Below are 22,386 nucleotides of genomic sequence, written 5' to 3'. Positions count from 1 at the left end.
GCGCAGAGAGCATCCCCCTGGCCGCCTGCCTCGGTAGCACCCATCTAGGAGGCATCAATGTTTTATTAGATTACACTGGAAGCCTCCATGAAGTGGGCAGCGCCGGAGAGAAACCGCAATCGCCTCCAGTTCGTCTCCGCTCGGCGCTGTTCTCACAGACGCGGACTCGACGCGCGGGGGTTGCGTGGGGAGCGTGACGGCGGCTTCTTCTTCTCTTCTTCTCATCTTCTGGCTTCACCCTCCTCGCTGCTCGGTAGCCCGTCTGGACCCGAACCCGAACCCGAACCCGGACCGGGACCGGGGCAGCTCGCCCATCATGACGGGAGGGCGGCGAGAGGCACCCAGGGGACGGCACCTGCCTCTCTCGGCGTGTGCGTCGCTGCTCGTCCTCGCTGCGCTCTGCCGGAGCATCAGGGGGCTGGAGAATCACAACAAGCCGGTCGCACCCGCGGCTAAAGGAGCCGAATTCAATCGGATCTACTCCGGCTTTGTGAACCGGGAAGTGGAGGAGATTTATACATTTAACTACAGCACAAAGCCCGGCGAGGTGAGAACGGGTTCCTCCTGTTATCTGCTTCACATCTATCGTTATCCTAATGCCACGCAGCTGCGTTAGGTACAGTATTCAAGTGCGTGTTTTTTTTTTTTGCGTGCGGCTCGATAAGGTGCATCTTTGCTGGGTTTAGCGAACTAAATATTGCACCCCCGGATTTGCTGTTAGAAATAACTTTGCTTTAAGAGCAGTCTAAGAAAATCCAATAAAGATCGGGGGGGGGGGGGGGGGGGGACCGGGATGTGGCAGTTTCCATGAGGGGGACTCGTTAACGGATTGCGATCCATCTTCAATCATCTACACAGTACAGCGAGCCATCCAGCGGCTCTTACAGGTCGCTTCGAAATCGACTGAGTAAATTAATTGATTCGATGAAGTCAGAAGTGACCAGCCGTGGGCCTCCAGAACTGGATCGTCGTGGTATTCAGATCAATTCTAACGGCTTTACTGGCGCGGCCGATGAATTACAGACATTTACAAACACATAGAACATGCTCGAGAGACAGGCTCTCTGTTCCTCGGGCCGAGTAAGAGGTCTTCTCGTTGCTTAGTCTCTTTAAAACGCTTCATTGCGCCGATCGTCTGCTTCAGTAGGAAGCCGGACGTGTTCCGTGTGTTGAGAAAGTTGATGACTTAAGGGTGACGCACCAAACCTGTTGGGTCGAGGCTCTGTTTTACCGGCTCCTACCACACCTGGCTGCGCCGTCTAGGTCCAGGGTCCCTCCTCTACAATTCCTCAGTGACGGCTCTCGCGATGTACAGTAATTGTTAGTGATTTGTGTTGTAAGCACCTGTCTGCTCCTCGTATCATCCCCTGCGGCGGGAAACATCATTTCTCCCCCGTGAGCCCAACACATAAGACATACAGTAAGCAGTGTTACTGTTAGTTAAATAAAATCTCTAGGCACAGAGATATTTGAATAAAGCAGACATTCGTGACTGCCCAGATGGCGAATATACCGTGTGTAACACGTTTAAGGCCATGATATGTAAATATGAATGTGAAACATTAATTAAGCGAGATATTAGTCTGGAACGGCTGTTGTGCCATCTTCAGCAACGCTGAAGAAGGTTTAACAGCCGAAATGTTGCGTTTCTTTTTTCTGCTTCTCAGAGTGGAATTAGCCTCGACCTGTTCCTTTGCGGCTAGCGCACGCTGTCACGCTGACGGTGTCCAAACAGGCTCATAACTTGAATCCCAATCAGACCTTTCCTGATGAATGCTTGCTGACCATAGTCATATAGTGAAATTATACGTTAATAAGGAGATCAGCCTATTTTCTCTCTCTCTCTGACCTTTGACGTTTGACCTTTGATGAGCTCCCGTCTGGCCCCCTGTGTCCTCACAACTTTAATCAATTTCTGCAGGAGCTGGTTTGAGTGCTTTCAAATGGTAATTGCGTTCTGTTGTAAACAGAATCATTTGTATAATATTCTAATTAAGCTGGGGTATTTGAATGTCTCATTATGTTTACAATATAGAGCGCCACTGCAGTACAGACTACTGATGATTTATCCTAGTTTAAATTCTTCAGTACAGCTTTGTGAATTAATCACTGCCAGGTAACTGGACGTTGATTTCTCACAGAATATACATAACAGAATACAGCACAATATTGAAAAATAATAGCAGCTTATAAATGTTCCGTGCTGAATGTTATATTTTCTTTCGATTATTTTATAAATAATGATGTATGTGGGGTAATGGTATTGATAAATGGCAGTATTATTTTCACACAACTAAAACTGTTGCTGCTGTGTAGAAAGTGGTGCACGCTTTTGGTCTTAATTTGTTCTTTCGTAGCAAGCGACACCACACCTAGTAGCAGGCATTTAAACGAAGAGCTATGACTTAGATGGGAATGTGAACCTCAGGCCAAGGCGTTACTGGCGCAGTCATCACTATCCGGCCACGCTGCAGTTCGGCCCTTCGCTCTCGAACAGGTGGGGAAGCAGCTGCCAGTGTCCGCGAAGGCTGCAGAAGGGATTACACTGCTCATCGGATCGCTGTGCCTGTCTCGGCGGAACAGAGCTGCAGTGGAACCACTTCGGATCTCTGTGTTTGTAGCTCAAAGACACATGTACCGTAGCTGTTGTGCCCGCTACCCAAACACAAGCACGCTGTCCAGAGCTGCAATGGTGTGTTCTCACTTCTGCGAGCACGCGGACCGCTGTGCACTGGGGAGCCAGAGGACCCAGGGAGAAATTTAACAACTACTGGAAGATGTGGGCGGAGCGGTGGCTCTGTGGCTCAGGATCTGCGCCTGTGGCTGGAAGGTTGCCAGTTCGTATCCTGCAGCCGGCAGAGGAATCCTACTCCGTTGGGCCCCTGAGCAGGGCCCTTAACCCCAACTGCTCCAGGGGTGCTGTACAATGGCTGACCCTGCGCTCTGACCCCCAGCTTCTCTCCCTGTCTGTGTGTCTCATGGAGAGCAAGCTGGGGTGTGTGAAAAGACAAATTCCTGATACAAGAAATTGTATATGGCCAATAAAGTGATCTTATCTTATACTGAGAGCGACTATCACATTATCCTTTGCTGATCATGATTTACACTGGTAAATGTCATGGTTCAGTCCATTAGACCATGGTGCAGACTTACTCTAGCTCATGGTAACCACCAGAATAAGCTGTGGGGCTAGTAAATATTGCTAGCGTTTTGTGGAGTAAGCCGTGGCTTCCTATATAATTATAGACTATGCGGATCTTCTCCTGGGTATAGACAGACGAGCAGGCTCTGTGCATCACGTACCGTACACACACAAGAGCTCTGAGCATGTGTGACCATGACTCCTCATTGATTCAGCCCCATTCCCTCGGGAGGCTTGACTCATGTCGCTTAAATCTTTTTAGCACTTTCCAATGATCAGGTTTGCTGAAGAAGCTGCTTTTTTATCTTGCCTGCTTATCGCTATTGATGTTCCCAGACACCAGTGTTTAGTTAAGACTTGAGCTAACAGGGGATCTGTTTGTCCAGTCAATATGTTACTGCAGGCAGGCTGTGGTGCTTGATCAAGACTGTGAAGAGAAACCTAGAAACAAAAAACTAAAAAGTGGCACAGTGCTGTATCTCTCCTGTATGATTCATGGGATGCTTACTATGTTACTGAAAGGCATGCACAAAAGCTAAAACCATGTGCTGAGGAGGGTGAGAACATGTGAGGTTTATCAGGGAGCCAACCCACACATGTCCATCTGGCTCAGGCAGTGCTCATGGTGTTCTTGATTGTGACTTTCCAAATCTCTGATCTTTGCCTCTTTTCAGACTCATATCTTGTTTCTCTCCTCTTTCTGTTTTTTCTATGTTTGACTCTGGCAGAAGGCACTAGATTAGATATCTGAAGCTTCCTGCTACACAGTACCTAGTGTATTTGTGGGGCAGTGCAGTGCTCTGTGAAAAGAGAAATTCCTAATGCAAGAAATTGTATATGGCCAATAAAGTGATCTTATCTTATTTCTAGCAGTTAGAGGAAGACTTTTCAGCTGGGTTGCCTTGAGGGGTTGCTATGGCATAATTCTGTGTTATTGAACCGTTGCCATGGACGCCTGGAGTCATTCTAGAGTTAATGTCTGCAATTCGCGGTTGGGGTGAAGGATAATTGCTTTTAATTATGTTGGCTAATTGGCATTCATTTTCTGAGATCTTGCTAATGAGGGGAACGATGAAAGTGGAGGACAGGCTGAAACAGAAGAGACAAATTCTTTTTAAAAATTCGTTAAAACTGAGTTACTGACTAGGATTCCCTAACAGTTGTGTACTGTAAGGCTCAAGTAAAGCAAAGCAATGGATTGGCTTTGAACTATTTTCAAAGCGCAGGAGGAGACTGAGTGGCATTTCTGAGACCTGCTTCCTGAGAACTGCTCAGGAGAACACGGCAGGGCCCGCAGAGCTCCAGCAGAAGACCTGGAAGTTGAAATCCTGCTGTATGAGGAATGGCAGGGGAACGTGAAAAGGGGGGTATATTTTACTGGGGTGCCACTCCCAGTACTCCCCCAGCTGTGCAGCGACTCCATTGTGGGCCTCCATCGAATCGGACAGTGCTGGGCATGATGGAGCTGTGGCAGGCCTGGTGGATAAGCGTGATCAGAGTGCCCTGGGCGGGGTGGAGATTCTCAGCTCACAGGTGGGACGGACTCTTCTATAAGGCACTCGGCTGTGGTGCTGAGGCTCTGAGCCTCAATCACTGCCGTCTTCTCCCTGCGCTCTTGACATGTCAGCTGCATGTAGGAACCCCTATAGTCTGTGGGCTGTTCCTGAGGTAGCAGGGTAATTACATGCCCCTTTCCCTGGCCTGGCTCATGCCCCTCTGTCGCCCCCTGCAGGTGGACGCCGTGCGGGTGTACGTCAGCGCCGGCTCTGATGACCCGCGCTACCCCGTGATCTTCGTCGTGCGGCAGCAGAAGGCGGTGCTGTCCTGGCAGGTCCCGCTGGTGCTGAGAGGCCTGTAAGGAGCAGTCGTCTCTACCACGGCGCCCCCCGCTGGGAAAGGCCTTCCATCACCATGATCGGGGGAAAGCGTGTCCTGCCTTCTCTTTCCTTGAGCATTGATAAAATACGTCACAGGGGTTCTTTTCCAACCACAGGCAACAATATTATCATTAGTAATAGCAAATGATTCAATAAAGCCATTCGTGGTGGCCTGACTGAGGGCACGGCTGCCTCAGAGCTCTAGATTCTGGACTGGGGTGCCTTCTGTGTGGAGCCTGCATGGTCTCGCTGTGTTTGTGTGTGTTCTGGCCTCGCTGTAGCACCTCTGCTACAGTGCCAGATCCAGTGCAACTGGGATAAGGTTTGAATGGCGAATAAAAGTCAAAGTAAACAAACAAAGAGTCCTTAGAGAATAATGCCAAACGCCATGAGACACGAAGTGCAGACCAGCTGTCTAGCAGCCTGCTTTAAGATTTACGGTTACAGTTACGGAAATACTGAAGTTGTAGAACCAGTCATCTGAATAAGACCAGCATCCCTAATAAATTAGGTTAAAATAAAAAAATGTGCCTTGTTAAATTATTTCTTTTTTGTAGTTATCAGAGAATGTACACCTATCAGGAAGTGAGCCGCACACTGTGTCCCTTGGAGCCCCAGTCGGAGGAAGTGACATCAGAGCAGTTCCTGTTCATCGATGTGGCAACCATGGCTCCGTTCAACATCCGCTACGAACTGCTGGTGCAGCGAGTCAGCCACTTCAGGCTGGAGTAAGAACATGCCCCCTCTCATCTCAGAGTTAGCGCCAGACTGCTCTGAGCGGGTGGTACTCACACACTGCATGACCTAAATGCCTGAGACTGTGCTGTCCCTTGATGGAAGAGGAATTGATTTTTATAGTCATCATGGTGAGGCTAAGTATGGTTCTGGAATGAGGGGTCCTGGGTCACATGGAACACAATTACTCATGAGACTGGATGCAGCAAAACACATTAGGTTCAGACATAACAGCATACTTTTTTTCTAACTTGTATTGTTAGACAACATTATAAGCAATCATCGTATTTTGTCCTTCTGTCCCGTAGGACTGGAGTGGAGTTTAAATTCAGCGCCACACCCTCCCAGCCCATGGTAAGTGCTGGGGCTTTGGTCACAGGAGTCTGTGAGTATGAGAGGCTATAGATTTGCCGGGCACTCCTCTAATTTTCATTTAAAGAGTGATGTTCTTTCACGTGTCCTGTTGGTAATGTCGTATGCGCCGAACAGTTCTGTGAAAAAGGACACATCAATGTTTCCAAGCCGGTCCTTTCACTTGTTTTCCTGCTGATGTGGCTTCTTTCCCTGCACAGTACTTTCTGTACGAGTTCCCGGAGGAGGTGGACTCCGTCGTGATCGAGGTGGTGTCTCGCCGGGCAGACCCCTGTGCTGTGGTGTCTGTACAGGACATAGTGGTGAGTGAGAGGTGGCTCCCCCCGCCATCACTGCACCAGGGACACGACAGGAATATCAGGAGCTACACGACTAGAGTGCACGCTGCCCCGCCTGACTGCCGTCTTTTCTGTTCCAGTGCCCGGTGTATGACCTGGATTACAATGTGGAGTTCATTGGGGTTTACCAGTCCATGTCTCTGAAGGCTGCCATCACCGTGCAGGTAAAAGGTCCATGAGCAGAAAAGGCACACGCCTCGGGCTCCGGCCGGGTCGCTGGCTCCTGGTTCAGGGGGTGCCAGTTAGAGCAAGCACTGGTTCTGCGTCACTGGAGCCCCAGTGGTAGAGCTGGACTGCGGCCGCCCCCCCCGGTGAGACTGGGGCCCGCATGGCCTTCGTGTGTGACTGTGCGGCTCCCTAGGGTGAGCCTTGCGCTGCAGCGCGGTCGCGTGACCACGGCCGGTTTGAGACGGGCCGCGGTCTCCGTCCTGCCTCTACCTGTCTCTTTCGCTCTGTGTTTTCTCCGGCAGAGGAAGGATTTCCCCGGAGGGAAGTTCTACATTGTGTTTGTCATTAAGCCTGAAGACTATGCCTGCGGAGGAACTTTCCCCTCCACAAAAGGTGAGCTCTGCTCTGTCCTTCTGACTCCATGGTGTCGGCTCTCCCTGCAGCCAGGAGCAGCCAGGAAGGAGCAGCCAGTTGCAGTCATGATTGCTGCTTCCAGCTGTTTAGCCATGGAGAATTTTAAGTTCCTCCCAGCAAAGTAACAAGGAAAGACGAACCCTGCAGCTGGTTCAGTTTTTTCTCTTGCCCATTTTCTACGAAGCATGGGTGCCTCCATTAACTGAGCTCGTGGCCGCTGAGGAGGTTGGAAGTGTGACTCTGCACGAAGTGATCAGACACGGCCGCGGCTGTCCGTGCCTCTGGGGGCGGCAGACTCATCGTCTCGCTCTTTCTTGCAAGGCAAAGGGAACCACACCTGGCAGGAGGAGAGGGTCAAGGGTCTCGGCGTCACCATCGTCCCGTCCGCCACCAGTGAGTGCGCGCCGCAGATCCGCCTCTTTCCTCCTGCAGCTTCCTCGCGGCAGACAGTGTCATCAAGCACACGGGAATGAAACCGCGCAGCGCGCTGCGTTTGCTTGTCACGAGAACAAGCCCCCCGAGTGTACGTGAGTGACCCCCCTCTCCCTCTCTCTCTCTCTCTCCACGCTCTGCACTCCGCCCCCCCCCGTCAGAGAGGGTGTACATCCATGCCATCCTCTTCTCCTTGCTCATCTTCCTGCTGTTCTATGCGAGTGCCCTGATCGTGGCCTTTGTCCATTACATGAGGTACGTCTTCCTCCTTTCCTGATCGGGACAAAACGGGAGATCTCCCCATGCTACAGAACAGGTCTGCTGCAGCGCTATAATGAATATGAATCGTGATCAAGAAGAGCACATGGACTGATCCTGTTCTAAACTCTGTTCAAATAACAGTGGTGCTACGGTACTATTGAAGTAATAAATGATAAAGTAATATCAATGACAAAGTAGGACGTGTGATTTGCTCTCATTGCATGCTCAGATTCAGATTCAGTCGTCTGTTTCAATGATTTTTCTCTCCTTCTGATTGCTGTTCAAGGATTCAGAGAAAGGAAGGTGTGTATAGCCCCGACGAAGATGACGGTGAGTGGTAGCTCTGGACTCGGATTTGGCTTGTTGATCGGGGAACCATGGCTGTAGTTACTGCCGTCCGCACACTTGAGGTGTGTGAGGTGGCGCTCTCTCTAGGAGGAAGTGCGTTTCCTGTTCCATGTGTACTTCGGGAAGAGAAAACGGCCAAATCATTAGGCTGGTCATTAGTCTTCCTCCTTTCCTGAAGCTGCTTTGCTCTGCAGCTTTGGAAAAGAGTTTGATAAAAAAGCATACATCTGCAGCTGCTAGACGATGGCAAGTTAAAGAGGACCATGACCTGAAAAGCTTTCACTGCTCGCAGTCGCTCTGTGTGTTGATTTCACCCCGTCTCCCTCGTTCTCTCTCTCTCTCCTGTAGGAGAGGGCTCGGTGGCATCCTCGCACCCCATCGCAAGTGGCACCCCAGAGGGAGGGACCTATGGCGCCATAGGTGAGCTCCCCTCCTCCTGCTGAGCATGCATCACTGGCAAAGAGCATCACGCAGCTGCTTCTGAGCAACATTTCTAACTCCCCCCAGGGGCATCGAGGCCAGCTAGAAGAGTTGATGCTCGGGGGCTGGAATACAGTAATCAGGGCTGTTAGAACTTCTAGAGTTAGTTGTATGGCTGTCATGGCCTCTTCTCCCAGCAGACCTTTCCCCTGTACTGTTCATCCAGTCGATACCCTGCTAGTCGGCAACACCTGTGTAGCGGAGCTAGTTTGGGCACGGTGATGTCATCGCCCTCCCTGCGTGTAGCAGGGACCTCAGCCGCCTAGGCTGGGGGGGGTCTCCTTTAGCTCACTCGGCTGGCTCCCTGTTGCATTACGCCGGAACCCGGGTTCGCGCCCAGGTGTTGGGGGACGAACCGGCGGGGTGGAGCGGCGTGGGCACGAGTCATACCCGCATGGAGACAATAGACGCACTCGTCCCGTGAGCTCCCGTTGGTCCGTGGCGGCAGGGTGGAAGGCCGAGGTGCTGTGAGCTGCCTTCTCTCCGCAGACGAGTCCAGCCCCGCGCCCAGCCCCGCGCCCAGGGAGGCGCTGCACTGCCGCTCCGGCCCCGACAGCTCCGAGGACGAGGACGGGGCCGTGCACGCCCTGCGGGACCTGGAGAGGGAGAGCGCCTTGCACAGGAGCAAGGTCAGCACGCACGCCCCTCTCCCCTCAGCCGTGCTGCGTCCCGCCGCGGCGCTCCGCAGGCAGTGCCTGTCCCCAGAACTCAGCTGGCCTCTGTCTCCCCTTTCAGGCCTTCCTGTACGTGTCAGACCTGTCCCGGAAAGACAGCAAAACAGTCAGCAAAAAGTACAAGATCTACTTCTGGTGAGAACGTTTTAAGCTGGGTACAACATGTCGGAGATGTGATATTGTAATGAGTGCTTTAAGTAAACTGGACATAAGTCCCTGATGAGTCTCCTACAGTTAATGTACTAAATTGAGTAGCATCTTTCTTGCTGCTTTCCTAGGCCGATGTCCCACAGCGCTGTTAAGTGAGGTCAAGCGCCTCACGAGGTTTCTCTTTATTCTCAGCTTCACTTTTTTTCCCCTTCGAGCTCTCAGCCTCCTCCCTGCCTCTTCCTCTCCAGGAACATCTCAACCATCGCAGTGTTCTACGCCCTGCCGGTCATCCAGCTGGTCATCACCTATCAGACGGTGAGGCCGCAGTCCGACCGGCAGCTGCCCCTGTGCCGTTACCCGCTGCAGGGTCGGGTCACTGCTCGTGCTGTTGCGCTGTACTTGTCGTTCTTTTCTTAAATGGGTGTTTTTTGTGTATGCAATAGGTGGTGAATGTCACGGGGAACCAAGACATCTGTTACTACAATTTCCTGTGTGCCCATCCTCTGGGGGTGTTAAGGTGAGGACCCAGCACCTGGTGTGAGACGTGCAGCTCCGGTGTTTCACGCACTGAAGTTCAGTTTGTCGTGCTTCCGGCCGAAACTCGGAAGACGCACGGCGGGACCTGCCAAATCCTTTTTCATTAAGCTCCACTAGATGGCACTGCCGCCTACATTTAGGCTTTACTAACGGAACTGGAATTAATACGACAGAGAAATTAACATCAGAGTTTCCTGAATGTGTGTTTTTAATCGCAGGGATATACAGGTGTAGTTATTTTTATGCTAGGGACATAAGTTATACAATGCGGCAAAGCGTGCGATTTGCCCATCGCTCATACTTGTTTCAGTGCCTTCAATAACATCTTGAGCAACGTGGGATACGTGCTCCTGGGATTCTTGTTCCTGCTGATCGTGCTGCGCAGAGACATCCTCCACCAGAGGGCGCTGGAGTCCCGCGATGTGTATGCCCTGGTGAGCGCTCCTTTGAAACCCGATTAGAAGCTTGAAAGTCTGCTCCATTCCCGCTTGCAAAGCAACTGTCCCGCTTCCCTTCGGCCTGTGGTCCACCTGGGGTCAGCCAACAACAAGCCAGGGAGTGTAGCAATTCAGGAAAATGCTGGGCGTTGTGGACAACATGATACATGTCGCCCTGTTGTATTAACATGGGAGTAACATGCATGCAAACCCACACCTTGCACTTCAAAGAGAGTTTGGTAGCTTGGCCTCATCAGGGACCCTCTCGGCTTTGAGCTAAGCAGATAATGGCAGAGACTCCTGTAGTTTCTATGTCTGTACACTTGACGTGCGTCTTTTTTTTATTAAAAAAAATGCGATGAGCACTGCCTCTGCCAGAGTTTGAATCTGAGCACAGGCAGCCCGTGCACGGTGGAGTTTGGATGGGGGTGACGGCCCGTCTGTAACTGCTGGCACAGTTCCGCCACGGAATTGCTGGGAACAGATTCTCTGGGTTTCTCTTCCTGACAGGAGTACGGCATCCCCAAGCACTTTGGCCTCTTCTACGCCATGGCCATCGCGCTGATGATGGAGGGGGTGCTGAGCTCCTGCTACCACGTCTGCCCCAACTACTCCAACTTCCAGTTCGGTAAGGAATGAGCACAAGGTCCAAACCAGCAGGGCAGAAGGGCTACTTTTATACCCACATCCCTTCTTCTGCTGCTGCTGGTCTCCTCCTCTGCTACTGCCATTGCTACTGCTACTGCAGGTGCTATTACAGCTGCTACCAGACTGATACCTTCAGCTGCTGTTAATGATGTTGCTACAGTGTCTCAGATACCTTTCGTGCTGCTACTAACATTGCTAACGCCGCTACTCTGACTGCTGTTATTACACTAGGACTGTTATTAGGGCTATTACTTCCAGAGTCGGAGAAAGTAATCCATTGCAGGTACAGGTTACCTGACTAAGGGATTACTATTGCAAATTAATAAGAAGATGTCGGAAATTGCCATTTAAAGACGTAATGTTACTTTGCATGGATGACTAATGACTATTTTCACATTTGTTTTCCCCAAATACTTATTCTTATTTTAAGAAGTAGTTCCTTACACCAGTAACTTGTGGCAGTGATGGATTACATTCCCCTACACGGATTATTTGTATTCTGCTGTTAGTGCCACTAACTCGCACGCTGACACCTCCCCAGACACCTCGTTCATGTACATGTTGGCGGGGCTGTGCATGCTGAAGCTCTATCAGACCCGTCACCCCGACGTCAACGCCAGCGCCTACTTCGCCTACGCCACCTTCGCCATGGTCATCTTCCTGGCCGTGCTGGGCGTGGTAAGAGCCAGCTCCTTCTCCCGCGGTTTCTTCAGGAGCAAAACGCAGCTCGTATACGGGCAGGCTGGACACTTCGTCCTTTACATCTCAGTGCATTACTCAAAGAAGGTCCAATTAAAAAAATCTCCCTACTGCAATGTGAACAACGAATCTGAAGGAAAGTAATGGATAAAGCCCCATTTATGTGGATGGGCATTACCAATAAAAACAGATTTTATATATTAATCTAAAATGCATTTAATGTTTGCTAGGTTTGTGCACTGTACAGTATATGCATGTCTTAGATGCAGTCAGTAGTTACAATATGTTTATGTTATGAGCATCAACAATTTACTCGTGTTTTCTGCTGTTTAGAAACTTTGAATGTTATTTATACAGCTGAGTTTTGGTGAGAAGAATCCAAGCTTGTGATGTAGTCCTATTTAATTCACTTGAAATTAATAATCTCAGGGCAAACTATATGCGAGCAGACATCATCAAGAAGTGTTGACGTAGCTGTGGATCAAATCGATAATGACACCTTGTCATTTTTATTTCTCTCTTAGCTTAAATCGAGCTAAAATGAATAAAGGCTAAAATTTTAGTAGATGAGCATAGAGTTGTTTCTGCATAAATAAGGAAAATCCCTGGGTGAAAGGAATAGAAAAACACAAACTATCTAAGCGTTTTGCACAGCAGTGTAGCGTAGTCATATCAATAAACAGAGCACACCCTTTCATTGTTACTGTGGCCTGCACTATTTCCAGCTATTATGCCATATTAGTGGGCTGGATGAATGTAAAAAGGACCAGATGTATCCAGATGTTGCTCTGCAGGCAGTGTCAGGAACATGCACTGGAATATTCTGTCCTGCTCTTCCGTGAGGACAGATCCAGCGCTCTCCTGCTCCAGCTGATCCGATGCTTTGTTCCAGATCTTCGGAAAGAACGCCGAGTGGTTCTGGATCCTCTTCTCCGTCATTCACATCCTGGCGTCACTGGCCCTCAGCACTCAGATTTACTACATGGGCAGGTTCAAGATCGGTACGTGCCACTCCGATGGCTGGCTCCTGCTTCTGGATTGTGCCCCACCCCTGAGGTCACAGTTCTGACCCCAACTGACCCAAATCCACATCCTAAGACCTTGGTACTTAAGCACCGTTAAGCTTCATTTCCTGGCGTACACCCCCAAAACCCAAAACTAGACCTCCGAGCCCTTAACTCAAGTCCCCATGCTCCAACCCCAATCCAAAACCTGCACACCAACCACGCTCTCGGCCTGACATTAATCCTCAATCCCTCAATCCCTCAATCCTAACATTAAACCTAAACTCTAAATCTAGCACAACTCTGAGATGGGGTAGCCAGAAATCTAACCGCACTCTTGTTTCCGGTGGTGCACGAGGAATCTATACTTGGAGGAAATGTCGAGCAGTATATTTCCATACCTCTGTATTCACACTGCAATAGATTGCTAAAGATACAAAATCTTATGAGCACCAAAACCATATGTTCCATTTCCTTTATTAATGCAATAACTTTCTGGGGGGGGGCATGGTGGTGGTGGTGGCTGGGTTTCTGATTAGTGACACCAGAAACCCGTAGCCTGTGCAAAAGCCAGATGCCATGTTCTTTGTTCAGATTGAATTAGCTGTAAATCTATCAGGTCCAGGGAGTGTGCAGCTCCATGAACCTAATGGCTGCATTACAACAGGATGTGGAAATGTGAACCGCACACGGGTCTGTCTGTGGCTTGTGTATGTGTATGGATCGGATTTATTTCTAGTTACATCATCTGGTCTTTAATTCATTTACAGTTTGATTATAAGGGGACTGTTACTTGCCTTCTGACATCATTCTGTATCTCTTTCTTTCCCTTGCTGAAGATGTTTCGAATGCAGGTATTGTTTGCACTCAGCACGTTAGTGTTAGTTCATTTCATTTTGTCTTGTGCTCCAGGTGCTTATCTCAACCCAGCGCAATTTCCTTTAGGGATAGAAAACCCATGTGTCATGCAGAAGTTGCCTACTGATTTCAAAGGAAGGAATGTCTCACTCAAAGGTTCAGAACATGAGGAGGACCACATGACCCTCTCTCATTTGCAACCAATCTATCTGGTTGGATAATGTTGAAGTTAGAATCCGCAAGACAGCAGTTTTGCCCTTATTTGCGTGACATTTTAATATCTGACTCCTGATCAGATCAGGGACATTATAAACGAATGTATTTCTGGCCCTCTGATTGGTGCCTTTCTCAGTAAAGGCGTAAAATAAAATCCCGGATCAATTTGTGAGCAGCTGGCATTCAGCTACATGCAGACATCTCATTTCTTACTGAATGTCTGAGTGCAGTGTAGTTTGGTGGCAGTAGTTTGACTGATTGCATTTTATTACAACTGGCATAAGGGCTAGGAGTTAGAAGAGACCGAGGTAAAGTGCTGTTCATTTCATCCCGCAGATATTGGGACCTTCAGGCGCATTGGGATGGTCTTGTACAACGATTGCATTCAGCAGTGTAACAGACCGATGTACATGGTAAGGCACTCTGCTATTTCTCCATTGTAAATAATTATAGAATTACCTTTATTCAGTCCTCTTCAGTAGGAAACTCTGTTGCCAGCTCACAAGTGAAGTATCAGGTGGAATAGGAGTTCAGATCAATATTTGCAAACCTGTCCTACTGACCTTTGAAATGGAATAAAAATCAGGCAGGAAAACACATATTCCTGTTGTGTTGGATTTGTGTGGCTTGAAGGCATGCTATGCTATGTCAAATGCATGGTACTGGGGAAATGCAGGTGTATAACATACAGCTCATGTGTGGCTGCAGAAACCGGACTGCAGCTCGTGCTCAGGCTGTAAGGAATAGGCCTCAGACACACTTGAGCACACCGAAAATCTCTTGCAAAAATATAAATCTCGCAAAGAGATGGCGCAGTCAGCAGCTCGATCCCAGCACCTTCTGTCTGGAGCTTGCGTGCTGCCTTTGGGGAGGAGGGGAGGGATTTCTCAGGTGCTGTGGTTTCTGTTCAGCTACAAAATACACAAAATACACACTGGCAAGGTGTCACAGTGTGCTCATGGGAGTATCTCCACCAGGAGCCCTGGGATTCCAGGACTGACCAGGAGTAAACGGCTTTCCAGCAACACATGGGGGAATCATGGATAAACAGTAGAACACAATTTATTTAAAAAAAAATTCCAACTTGGATGAATCCAAATAATTCCTTTTTTTAAGCTACCATTAGGTCAGCACTAAAATGTTTTTTTTTATGCAAAGCAATTAGTTGTGGTCAATTTTGGCAGATGAAGATTGTCTACGTTCTTCTTCCGTTGTTTATAGTTGCAAAACCTCAGCATAAATGCAAGAAAAGTAAAAGCGAGCCAGTTTGCTGTGATGTAGCGTGCTTCTAACAAGTCTCTTTCCACCGCTGTAGGACAGGATGGTTCTCCTGATCCTGGGCAATCTCGTCAATTGGTCTTTGTAAGTAGAGCTAAACTACAGTATGTGATAAATCAAAAAATAACACCACAGATCTGTACACTGTCAACTTTAAATCTCCTCAGTTTGAAAGCGTTTATTTGTACGGTAGTTTGCTTCTCAATTCTGTGAATCGTTGGAATGGAAGAGGGCATGCAGCCCAAAGGCAAAGACAGTCACCGTTTGTCCTTTGAGCCGATTTAGGGCTTGAAGGACACATTTACTGTTCTTTATAGTGCTTGAAAGGATTAATGTCATGACTTCTCAATGATGTTTAAGAATGGTGACTTCTGGAAGGCCAGGGTTGTGGGACAACGAGGGTTTTGATACGTCGTTTGTTTATTTTGTTTTCTTCCTAAAGAAGCATGTAAGAAATAAGAAATTGCCAAAGAAATTCCTGCATGCTGTCTGTCAGAGCATACAGCATGATGGATTAATGGATTCAGGACACGCTAAGAAACATCGTGACACACTGTAAATGTCGTTGATGTAAGAAATGATTATATTTGTTTCTTAATCATATTTTAGTTCCCTTTAAGTCTTCTTAACTCATCTTTTTAGGTTTTGTCCTGTTTATCGCATACCAGGAAACGTACCAGATAACGAACATTGTGAAAGGTGCTTGTTCGCCTCTGTCTTTAATGATACAAGGGCGTATTCTGTGTTTCCGTGACGTGCCAGTTGTGATTTTAACTGGCTTTCCCATTGAGGTCAGTCCAGGGATGATGCACTGCAGTGGGGTTTGCTTGTTCAGCTCGGTTCAGTTCAGGCTCTCTGCTCTGTTGCAGTGCTGTTGTTGGGCTAATCTTAAAGCCAAAGGATTTTGCTTCTTACCTCCTCGGTATTTTCATCTGCAACCTGCTGCTGTACCTGACCTTCTACATCATCATGAAGGTGAGAGCTCTGGGGAGGTATTGGGGGGGGAGGGAGGAGGGGTGCTCTGATGTGGAAGAATGTTTCAAGTCATGGACCTGCCAGGGTAGGTAACCTAACCCTGTGTGCCCACCGATGTGACAGCCTCATCACAGGGACCAGTTGTCTGGCACCAAAATACCCAAATCTTCAGATTGGTTTTCCATGTGCTATAAAAGTCCACCATGTTTAAAGTGCTGGAAGCAACTTTCTCTTTTTCCCTGTCGGTCGGAGAGAGCTGTTCTTGTTCCGGAAGGTTCCAGTGTCTCCTGCCCTCACCTGACTTCCTGTGAACTTTTGATCGACAGCTCCGGAGCTCGGAGAGCCTGAGGCCCATCCCACTGTTCTGCATCGTTGCCACGGCAGTGATGTGGGTGGCGGCCCTTTACTTCTTCCTTCAGAACCTGACCAGCTGGGAGGTGAGCAGCTGCAGCTGAGCCACACTTCTGACGGCCTTGTGCAGTTGTGCAGGAAGCCCTCTGTTACACCAGGATTCATGGGAGAAAGCTAGCTAGTCCAGGTCCCAAAGCAGATTCCATAGGATCTATAAAGAGGCAGCTGGATGAGATCCTTGGATCGATTAGCTGCATGCAATGACATTAATTAACTAGGCAGAAGAGCCTCTTTCAGTACGTAACCTTTCTTATCTGGTCATGTTTTCTGCACAGCCCTGCTAGTATTGGCTGAATGTTTCACGCTGTAGAACTGTGACTGTGTGCCAGCCTCACAATTCCTTGTGAACATTATTCTTCCACAAAACAGTAATTGTGTTATCTTCAAAATATTGCCACCTACATAAATGCTGATAGAAAAATGTTTGTCCAGCACTTCTCCAGTAAGTAACAACGTGAATGCAACTGAAAGAGCAGTTTTGAGGCCTGGCTGTATACCCTGGGTTAAAGGCCAGTGGAAACAATAGCTGGCCATCAGAGTTGGAGGTCTTTTCTGAGAAACAATGACGATTTTACTAAAACATGAAACTATTTTTTTTATCAAATGACCTTATCCTTTAACGAACATGACTGTAATTTGCAGCGCATTTTGTGATGCTAATATATTTTGCTGACAGTTTATCAGGAGTGTGGTCAGCTCTCAGACGCTCATCCAGGCTGGGCCTGGTCAGCACTGGGATGGGAGGAAAACCTGCCGCTGCTGTTCATTCTGGACCAGCAGGGGGCGTCCTAACCTTTGAACCACAAACTCCTGGCCAGTGTCCCGGTGTGGTGATGGGGGACACTGTTCTGTAGGAGGTTCTGCCCTTCGGCTGAGACCTTAAGCAATATTAATGTGCGTTGGCAGTAGCCGATTAGAATCAAATCTCCTCTTTGGGGGAATCGTGGTGAGCAGCTCCTCGAGCCCCTGGTCTGTCTGCTGTGTTTGACCCCTCAGGAGTCCCCAGCGCAGTCGCGGGAGCAGAACCGTCCCTGCGTGCTCCTGCACTTCTTCGACGACCACGACATCTGGCACTTCCTGTCCGCGGCGGCCATGTTCTTCTCCTTCCTGGTGAGAGCGGGACCTCTTTACCCCCCCCCACCACCTCCAAGAGCAAACTCTCCGCTGCACTCGTATCGCATGACGTGACAAGCGCGGGACGCTCTCCCTGTGTGCGGCGCAGAGCACCGCGGCTGACATCGCTTCAGTCCCCGTGACACATGCTTAGCAACCTCCCACTTTACAGTAGTGTAGGTTCTCTCACCAGCTAAACGTAAAATTGTTTTATACTTACTGTTTCTGGTTTTCTTTTTTCAGGCGAACGCTCTTGTTTTTGACCGGCGCTGCCTATGTGTGTCTTGACTCCCCGTTTCAGGTTCTCCTGACATTAGATGATGACCTGGACTACGTGAGGAGAGATATGATCCCTGTGTTTTAGGCGAGAGGAAGGGTGGGAAGAGGGCGGCCAGGGTTGAGGATACATCTGGAGTCTGCTCAGGGCCAGCACGCTGCCGGGCTACAGCACAGGAGCCAAGAACCGCAGGACGAGGAGGAACGTCATCTGGAACTCGGAGGTGTAAAGAATCCTCCGGTCCCGATCTCCTACTGTCACCCAGAAAATAAACGGATTTGCTGCCTAAACTGATCGAGATGCTGTCCTTCTCTGCTGCAGGCCTGTGAGTACCTGGGCGCTGTCAAGCAGATGCACGTGTGTCTGGGCTCGTTTTCACTGAGCATGCTACACAGGTGACTCCACCCCCCCGACACCTAGACTGAGTAGAACTCTGCCACGGTAATTGACCGTGTCTTCTGGAGCGGCAGAGTTTGTCTCCGTCTGGTGAGTGGTACCGTGTGGCTCTGGACCCACGAGCCTCTGTGGCCGAATCCCTGCAGCGTCAGAGCAGAGCGTGCAGTCGTCACGCGCGTGTTCAGACACAGGCCTTTTCACAGGCTGGTTTGAATTTATTCTGCAAAAATTGGAATTCTCTCAATTTTACTACACCGACAAAAGTCACTACCAAACAGAGGACCTTTTTACAAGCATTAGCACTACCAGTTCTGTCTGGATGTGTCCCTGTCGGCCCTTCCTGAGTTTGCCAGATGGCCGTGGCCCTGAGTCACTGCTCAGCTCCAGATGAAGATCTGCACATCGGCTGAGGACAGGAGTTAAGTTGATGTGCTTTATCGCACAGTCCTGCAGTGACAATTGCTTGCTGCTGTGTGCCACACTGAGAATATTTCCTGAGCTCTGCTGGGAATTCATAGGATGCTAAAATGCCCTGCGGAGGAGAGAGGCTTTCTGCAAAACTATGCCCAGAATGAGTGTTCTGCTGTGAGCCTGCTGTGATGACCTCACAGTGGCTAGCATGCCTTGTGATGTATAATACAGACTATTATTAAGACAGACAAGAGCTGCAATTTCTTGTATCTTTCTGTGGTTTGCTGTCATCCGTATACTAGTGTTGGGTTTTAAACGAATTTGCAACATATTCCTTCCATCAGTGTGACTCTCTGTGGGTAAGAATGGTGCCGACCTGTATGAAGCTCTGCCGTGCACGTATGAGAGAGTTGCCTTTTTATTTTTCAAGACATACCAGGGCCTGGCTTTCTAAACTGTTATGAACTGTTTCAGACAGTATGTAGTTCCTTGCTCTTCAGCTGGAGGTGTTTTATTGTTGGTATCTGTCTTTCCTCCAGATACTGTTCCTCAGCCATGCCAATGAGCTAGTTGTGCCAAACAAGCGTCATAAGAGAATTCCCTTAATTTTCTAATTTTCTAATCTTCGCTCTTCAAAACAAAAACCAGAAGTGTTCACTATGTGTTGAGCCTACACCCCACTCGTGAGATTTCACTCCTTGCCCTGTGAGATGTCCACCTGACGAACGTGCTGTGACAGATCTTTGGGTGTTTGATGTTCAATGTTATTTCTTTGGTTTCGTAAATATCAAGATCCGCATCTACAGTGGTCTTCCTCTTTACTGCAGCTGTTCCTCCCCTGTTGGGTTTCTCACTGTGGAAAGTATCCAGAGTGAAGCACTGCTGCAATGCTCAAAGCTGTGCCCATGTCTGCTTTTCACGTTCAGAGAGTTTTATTGTCATGGCTGATGAGCAGGGCCAAAGCAATAACAATTAACGTGACATTTACAACCGCAACATCATAAAATTATTTGAGAGGCTTACTCTCATCATGAGTTTTATAAAGGAGTTTCTTCCCCTCCTACACCAGTAGGACTGAAAGCTGTTCTGATTCTGGCAGGTCTGTAGATCTGATTTGTTATTTTAGGAAAAGAAAGTTTGTCTAATCTCCTAGTAAGCTTTATACAGTGAAGCAGCAATTGCTTCTCTGTTTCTGCAGGCTGTGCGGGCACCCAGAGCTTTTAAGTGTTTTTGCATTCATTTTCAGTTTGATGGATCCAGGCCTTTTGCTTTCAGAAGTGCGCAGTTTTGACATACTACTGCATATGTAGTACGAGTATTTAATCCTGAATCCCGTACTCAGTGAATTCATCCTTGCACATTGTACATTGGGGATGCACTATTCCGGTGCTACAGTGTATAGCTCAGTCACTTTGTGATTGAAGGTATGCAGGAATGGTATTATTATTTGTCTTAATTTGTACAATTTCTAGTCAAGAATACCGCTTCAAAATTGATTGCTGTTTTTGTTGTTCTCCTTCATGGAGAAAAACAACTTAATTTCTCATTCTCCGTAATAATGAAGATCCCTACTCTTTTCTCAGTGTCTCCTTGTCAATGGGGTTGCTTCATCAAGTATTTGAAGAACCGGTCAGTCAATTTTGTTGTCATTTGAGATTGCTTTTCATTTCAACAATGAATTGATTTTCCGTAAGTAGGAATGCAGAACAATGAAAGCTGGTTTAAATGTTGAGCTTTTCTTTACTTTTCCTGACTGTGCCTGAGGGGAATATGACTGATGTTTCTGTGACTTAATCAGAAGCCCAGAACAGATCAGATCTCTAGCTGATTATCAAATTCTTCTTCTGTAAAGAGGAAGAGCAATCAAATAAAATGTGCAATGTGCAGTAAATGAGATGAAATTTATAGAAAAAAAGAAATGTAATGACAGCCTGGTGTTTTAGTTGTTCCTTTGTATTTTTAAACATTAAAATAGCGTGTTAAAGATTTTCCAAATGTGTTATTAAAGAGGTTGAATTATGGTTTAATTCAAATGCAAATGTGCTCAGTTCCATGGAATTGTCATGTTTTTACCCAGTGATGCTGTATTACACAGCTTCTTCTTAAGAATTAAAGTTCAATTTTTACTAAGTCAGGTTTCGCACACTAAGTGTGCTTGCATTGTAAGCAGCAGATTTAAACTGAAACTGAGAAAAGATTCCTGGACTGATGTGGGAAATAATGGCTTTGTCTTTTATACATATATAATAAATCATTACAGCACTGTATGGCAGAAACATAGATTGTTGGGCCTCTCTCCCAAGTATCCAGTCAAGATGTTTTTATTTTGTGATGTATATGTGTTCATTTGTTCCTTTTGTTTTAGATAAAATGTGATCAAGAGGCATCTTAATTTTCTACCTGTGCCTGTTATATGTTTCTACAGTATAAACTTCCCTTGGTTGATTCTTTCCTATATAGTATCTATGTGAAGCTCACTATTTGGTTGTGTGTTGTAAATCTGTAATTGTAATGGCATGTTTTAATCAAAATAAAAAAAATGTTCATTTTATCGATACCTGATCTATTCGTTCCATGTCAGTCATTTTTAAAATTCGTCTTTTTCCTTCCTTTATCTCTGTGCTTCAATGGTCAAGAAGGGGGTCATCCCCATCCATGAGGCCATGTGAACACTCCCCCACCTCTTCACTGCTGCCCGTTGGAATCCAGGGACAGGATACCACTGGCTGAGGGAACTGAGGATCAAACTGCTAATTCTGGAAGCACATCTTAATGCTCCTCACATTGGCAGAGGGAAACAAGGAAATGTTTAAGACAAGAGCTGCACAAAGTGCAAGTTTATTTTATTCTCAAAACGATCTCTCAAGGTCTACAGATTTCATGACGGAGATGGAGATTCTTCTCATCACTCAGCTTCTATCACTCTCAGTTCAGAATTCCCTCATGTCATTAGGCCCTGAATTTAATGATTCTCCCGCTGAAGTCATCCTTTAAGTGAGCTTGGTGGTAACCAGGAAGAAGAATAAGTTGATATATAATGCTTAAGACGAGGTTATCCAGATTTTAATGGGTGAAGCAGTAGATAGACAAACACTGGTCCTGGAGGAATGTTGTCTCTTTGGTTTTTTGCACCAGCAGAGTTCTTAATAACAGCCGAAATGATTTCAGTTTTCTACCTGGGGTATATTTGTAAATTTACTTTCAAAAATTGATAAAACCCTATCCCAGTTCCTGGGCCTTTGAACTACCCTCATTCAGGTGTGTAGCCTGAAATGTAACCAACTGGACATCTGCAGCAGGAAAGAGGTCTCATTATAAGCATGTCTGGCACAGTGTCACTCCCAGTATGGGTGTGTCTGCTACAGTGTCACTTTGTGTGGGCGTGATCTGACTGTCACTCTCAATGTGGGCGTGTCTGATACAATGTCACGGTCAACATGGGCACCTGATATAGTGTCACTCTCAATGCGGGTGTGTGTGATACAGTGTCACTCTGTGTCGGCGTGATCTGACTGAGTGGCACTCTCAATGCGGGTGTGTCTGATACAATGTCACTCTGTGTGGGCGTGTCTGATACAATGTCACTCTCAATATAGGCGTGTCTGATACAATGTCACGCTCAACTTGGGCACCTGATATGGTGTCACTCTCAATGCGGGTGTGTGTGATACAGTGTCACTACTAATATGGGCATGTCTGATTCAGTGTCACTCTCTCCTGTGTCTGTTATCATCA

At 47.7% G+C, this 22,386-nt stretch overlaps 1 protein-coding gene across 1 annotated transcript; it reads left to right on the top strand.

Annotated features, from left to right (window-relative positions):
* The first annotated feature begins 316 nt into the window (after positions 1-316).
* Positions 317-21,211, top strand: LOC148830220 (SID1 transmembrane family member 1-like). The gene is made up of 26 exons (XM_088922097.1): positions 317-547; positions 4,875-4,996; positions 5,577-5,747; positions 6,063-6,108; positions 6,327-6,428; positions 6,545-6,628; positions 6,935-7,025; positions 7,368-7,439; positions 7,640-7,733; positions 8,026-8,069; positions 8,436-8,507; positions 9,057-9,196; positions 9,303-9,376; positions 9,640-9,706; positions 9,835-9,908; positions 10,239-10,362; positions 10,876-10,993; positions 11,555-11,691; positions 12,605-12,713; positions 13,556-13,570; positions 14,127-14,203; positions 15,106-15,152; positions 15,938-16,043; positions 16,370-16,480; positions 17,451-17,564; positions 17,869-21,211. The coding sequence occupies exons 1-26, from the start codon at positions 317-319 to the stop codon at positions 17,929-17,931; spliced, it is 2,505 nt and encodes an 834-aa protein (XP_088778223.1). The 3' UTR covers positions 17,932-21,211.
* The last annotated feature ends 1,175 nt before the right edge of the window (positions 21,212-22,386 follow it).

The sequence above is a fragment of the Atractosteus spatula genome, chromosome 7 (assembly GCF_055471065.1).
Source record: "Atractosteus spatula isolate fAtrSpa1 chromosome 7, fAtrSpa1.hap1, whole genome shotgun sequence".
Classification (NCBI taxonomy): Eukaryota; Metazoa; Chordata; class Actinopteri; order Semionotiformes; family Lepisosteidae; genus Atractosteus; species Atractosteus spatula.
This window is presented reverse-complemented; position numbering and strand designations above follow the sequence as displayed.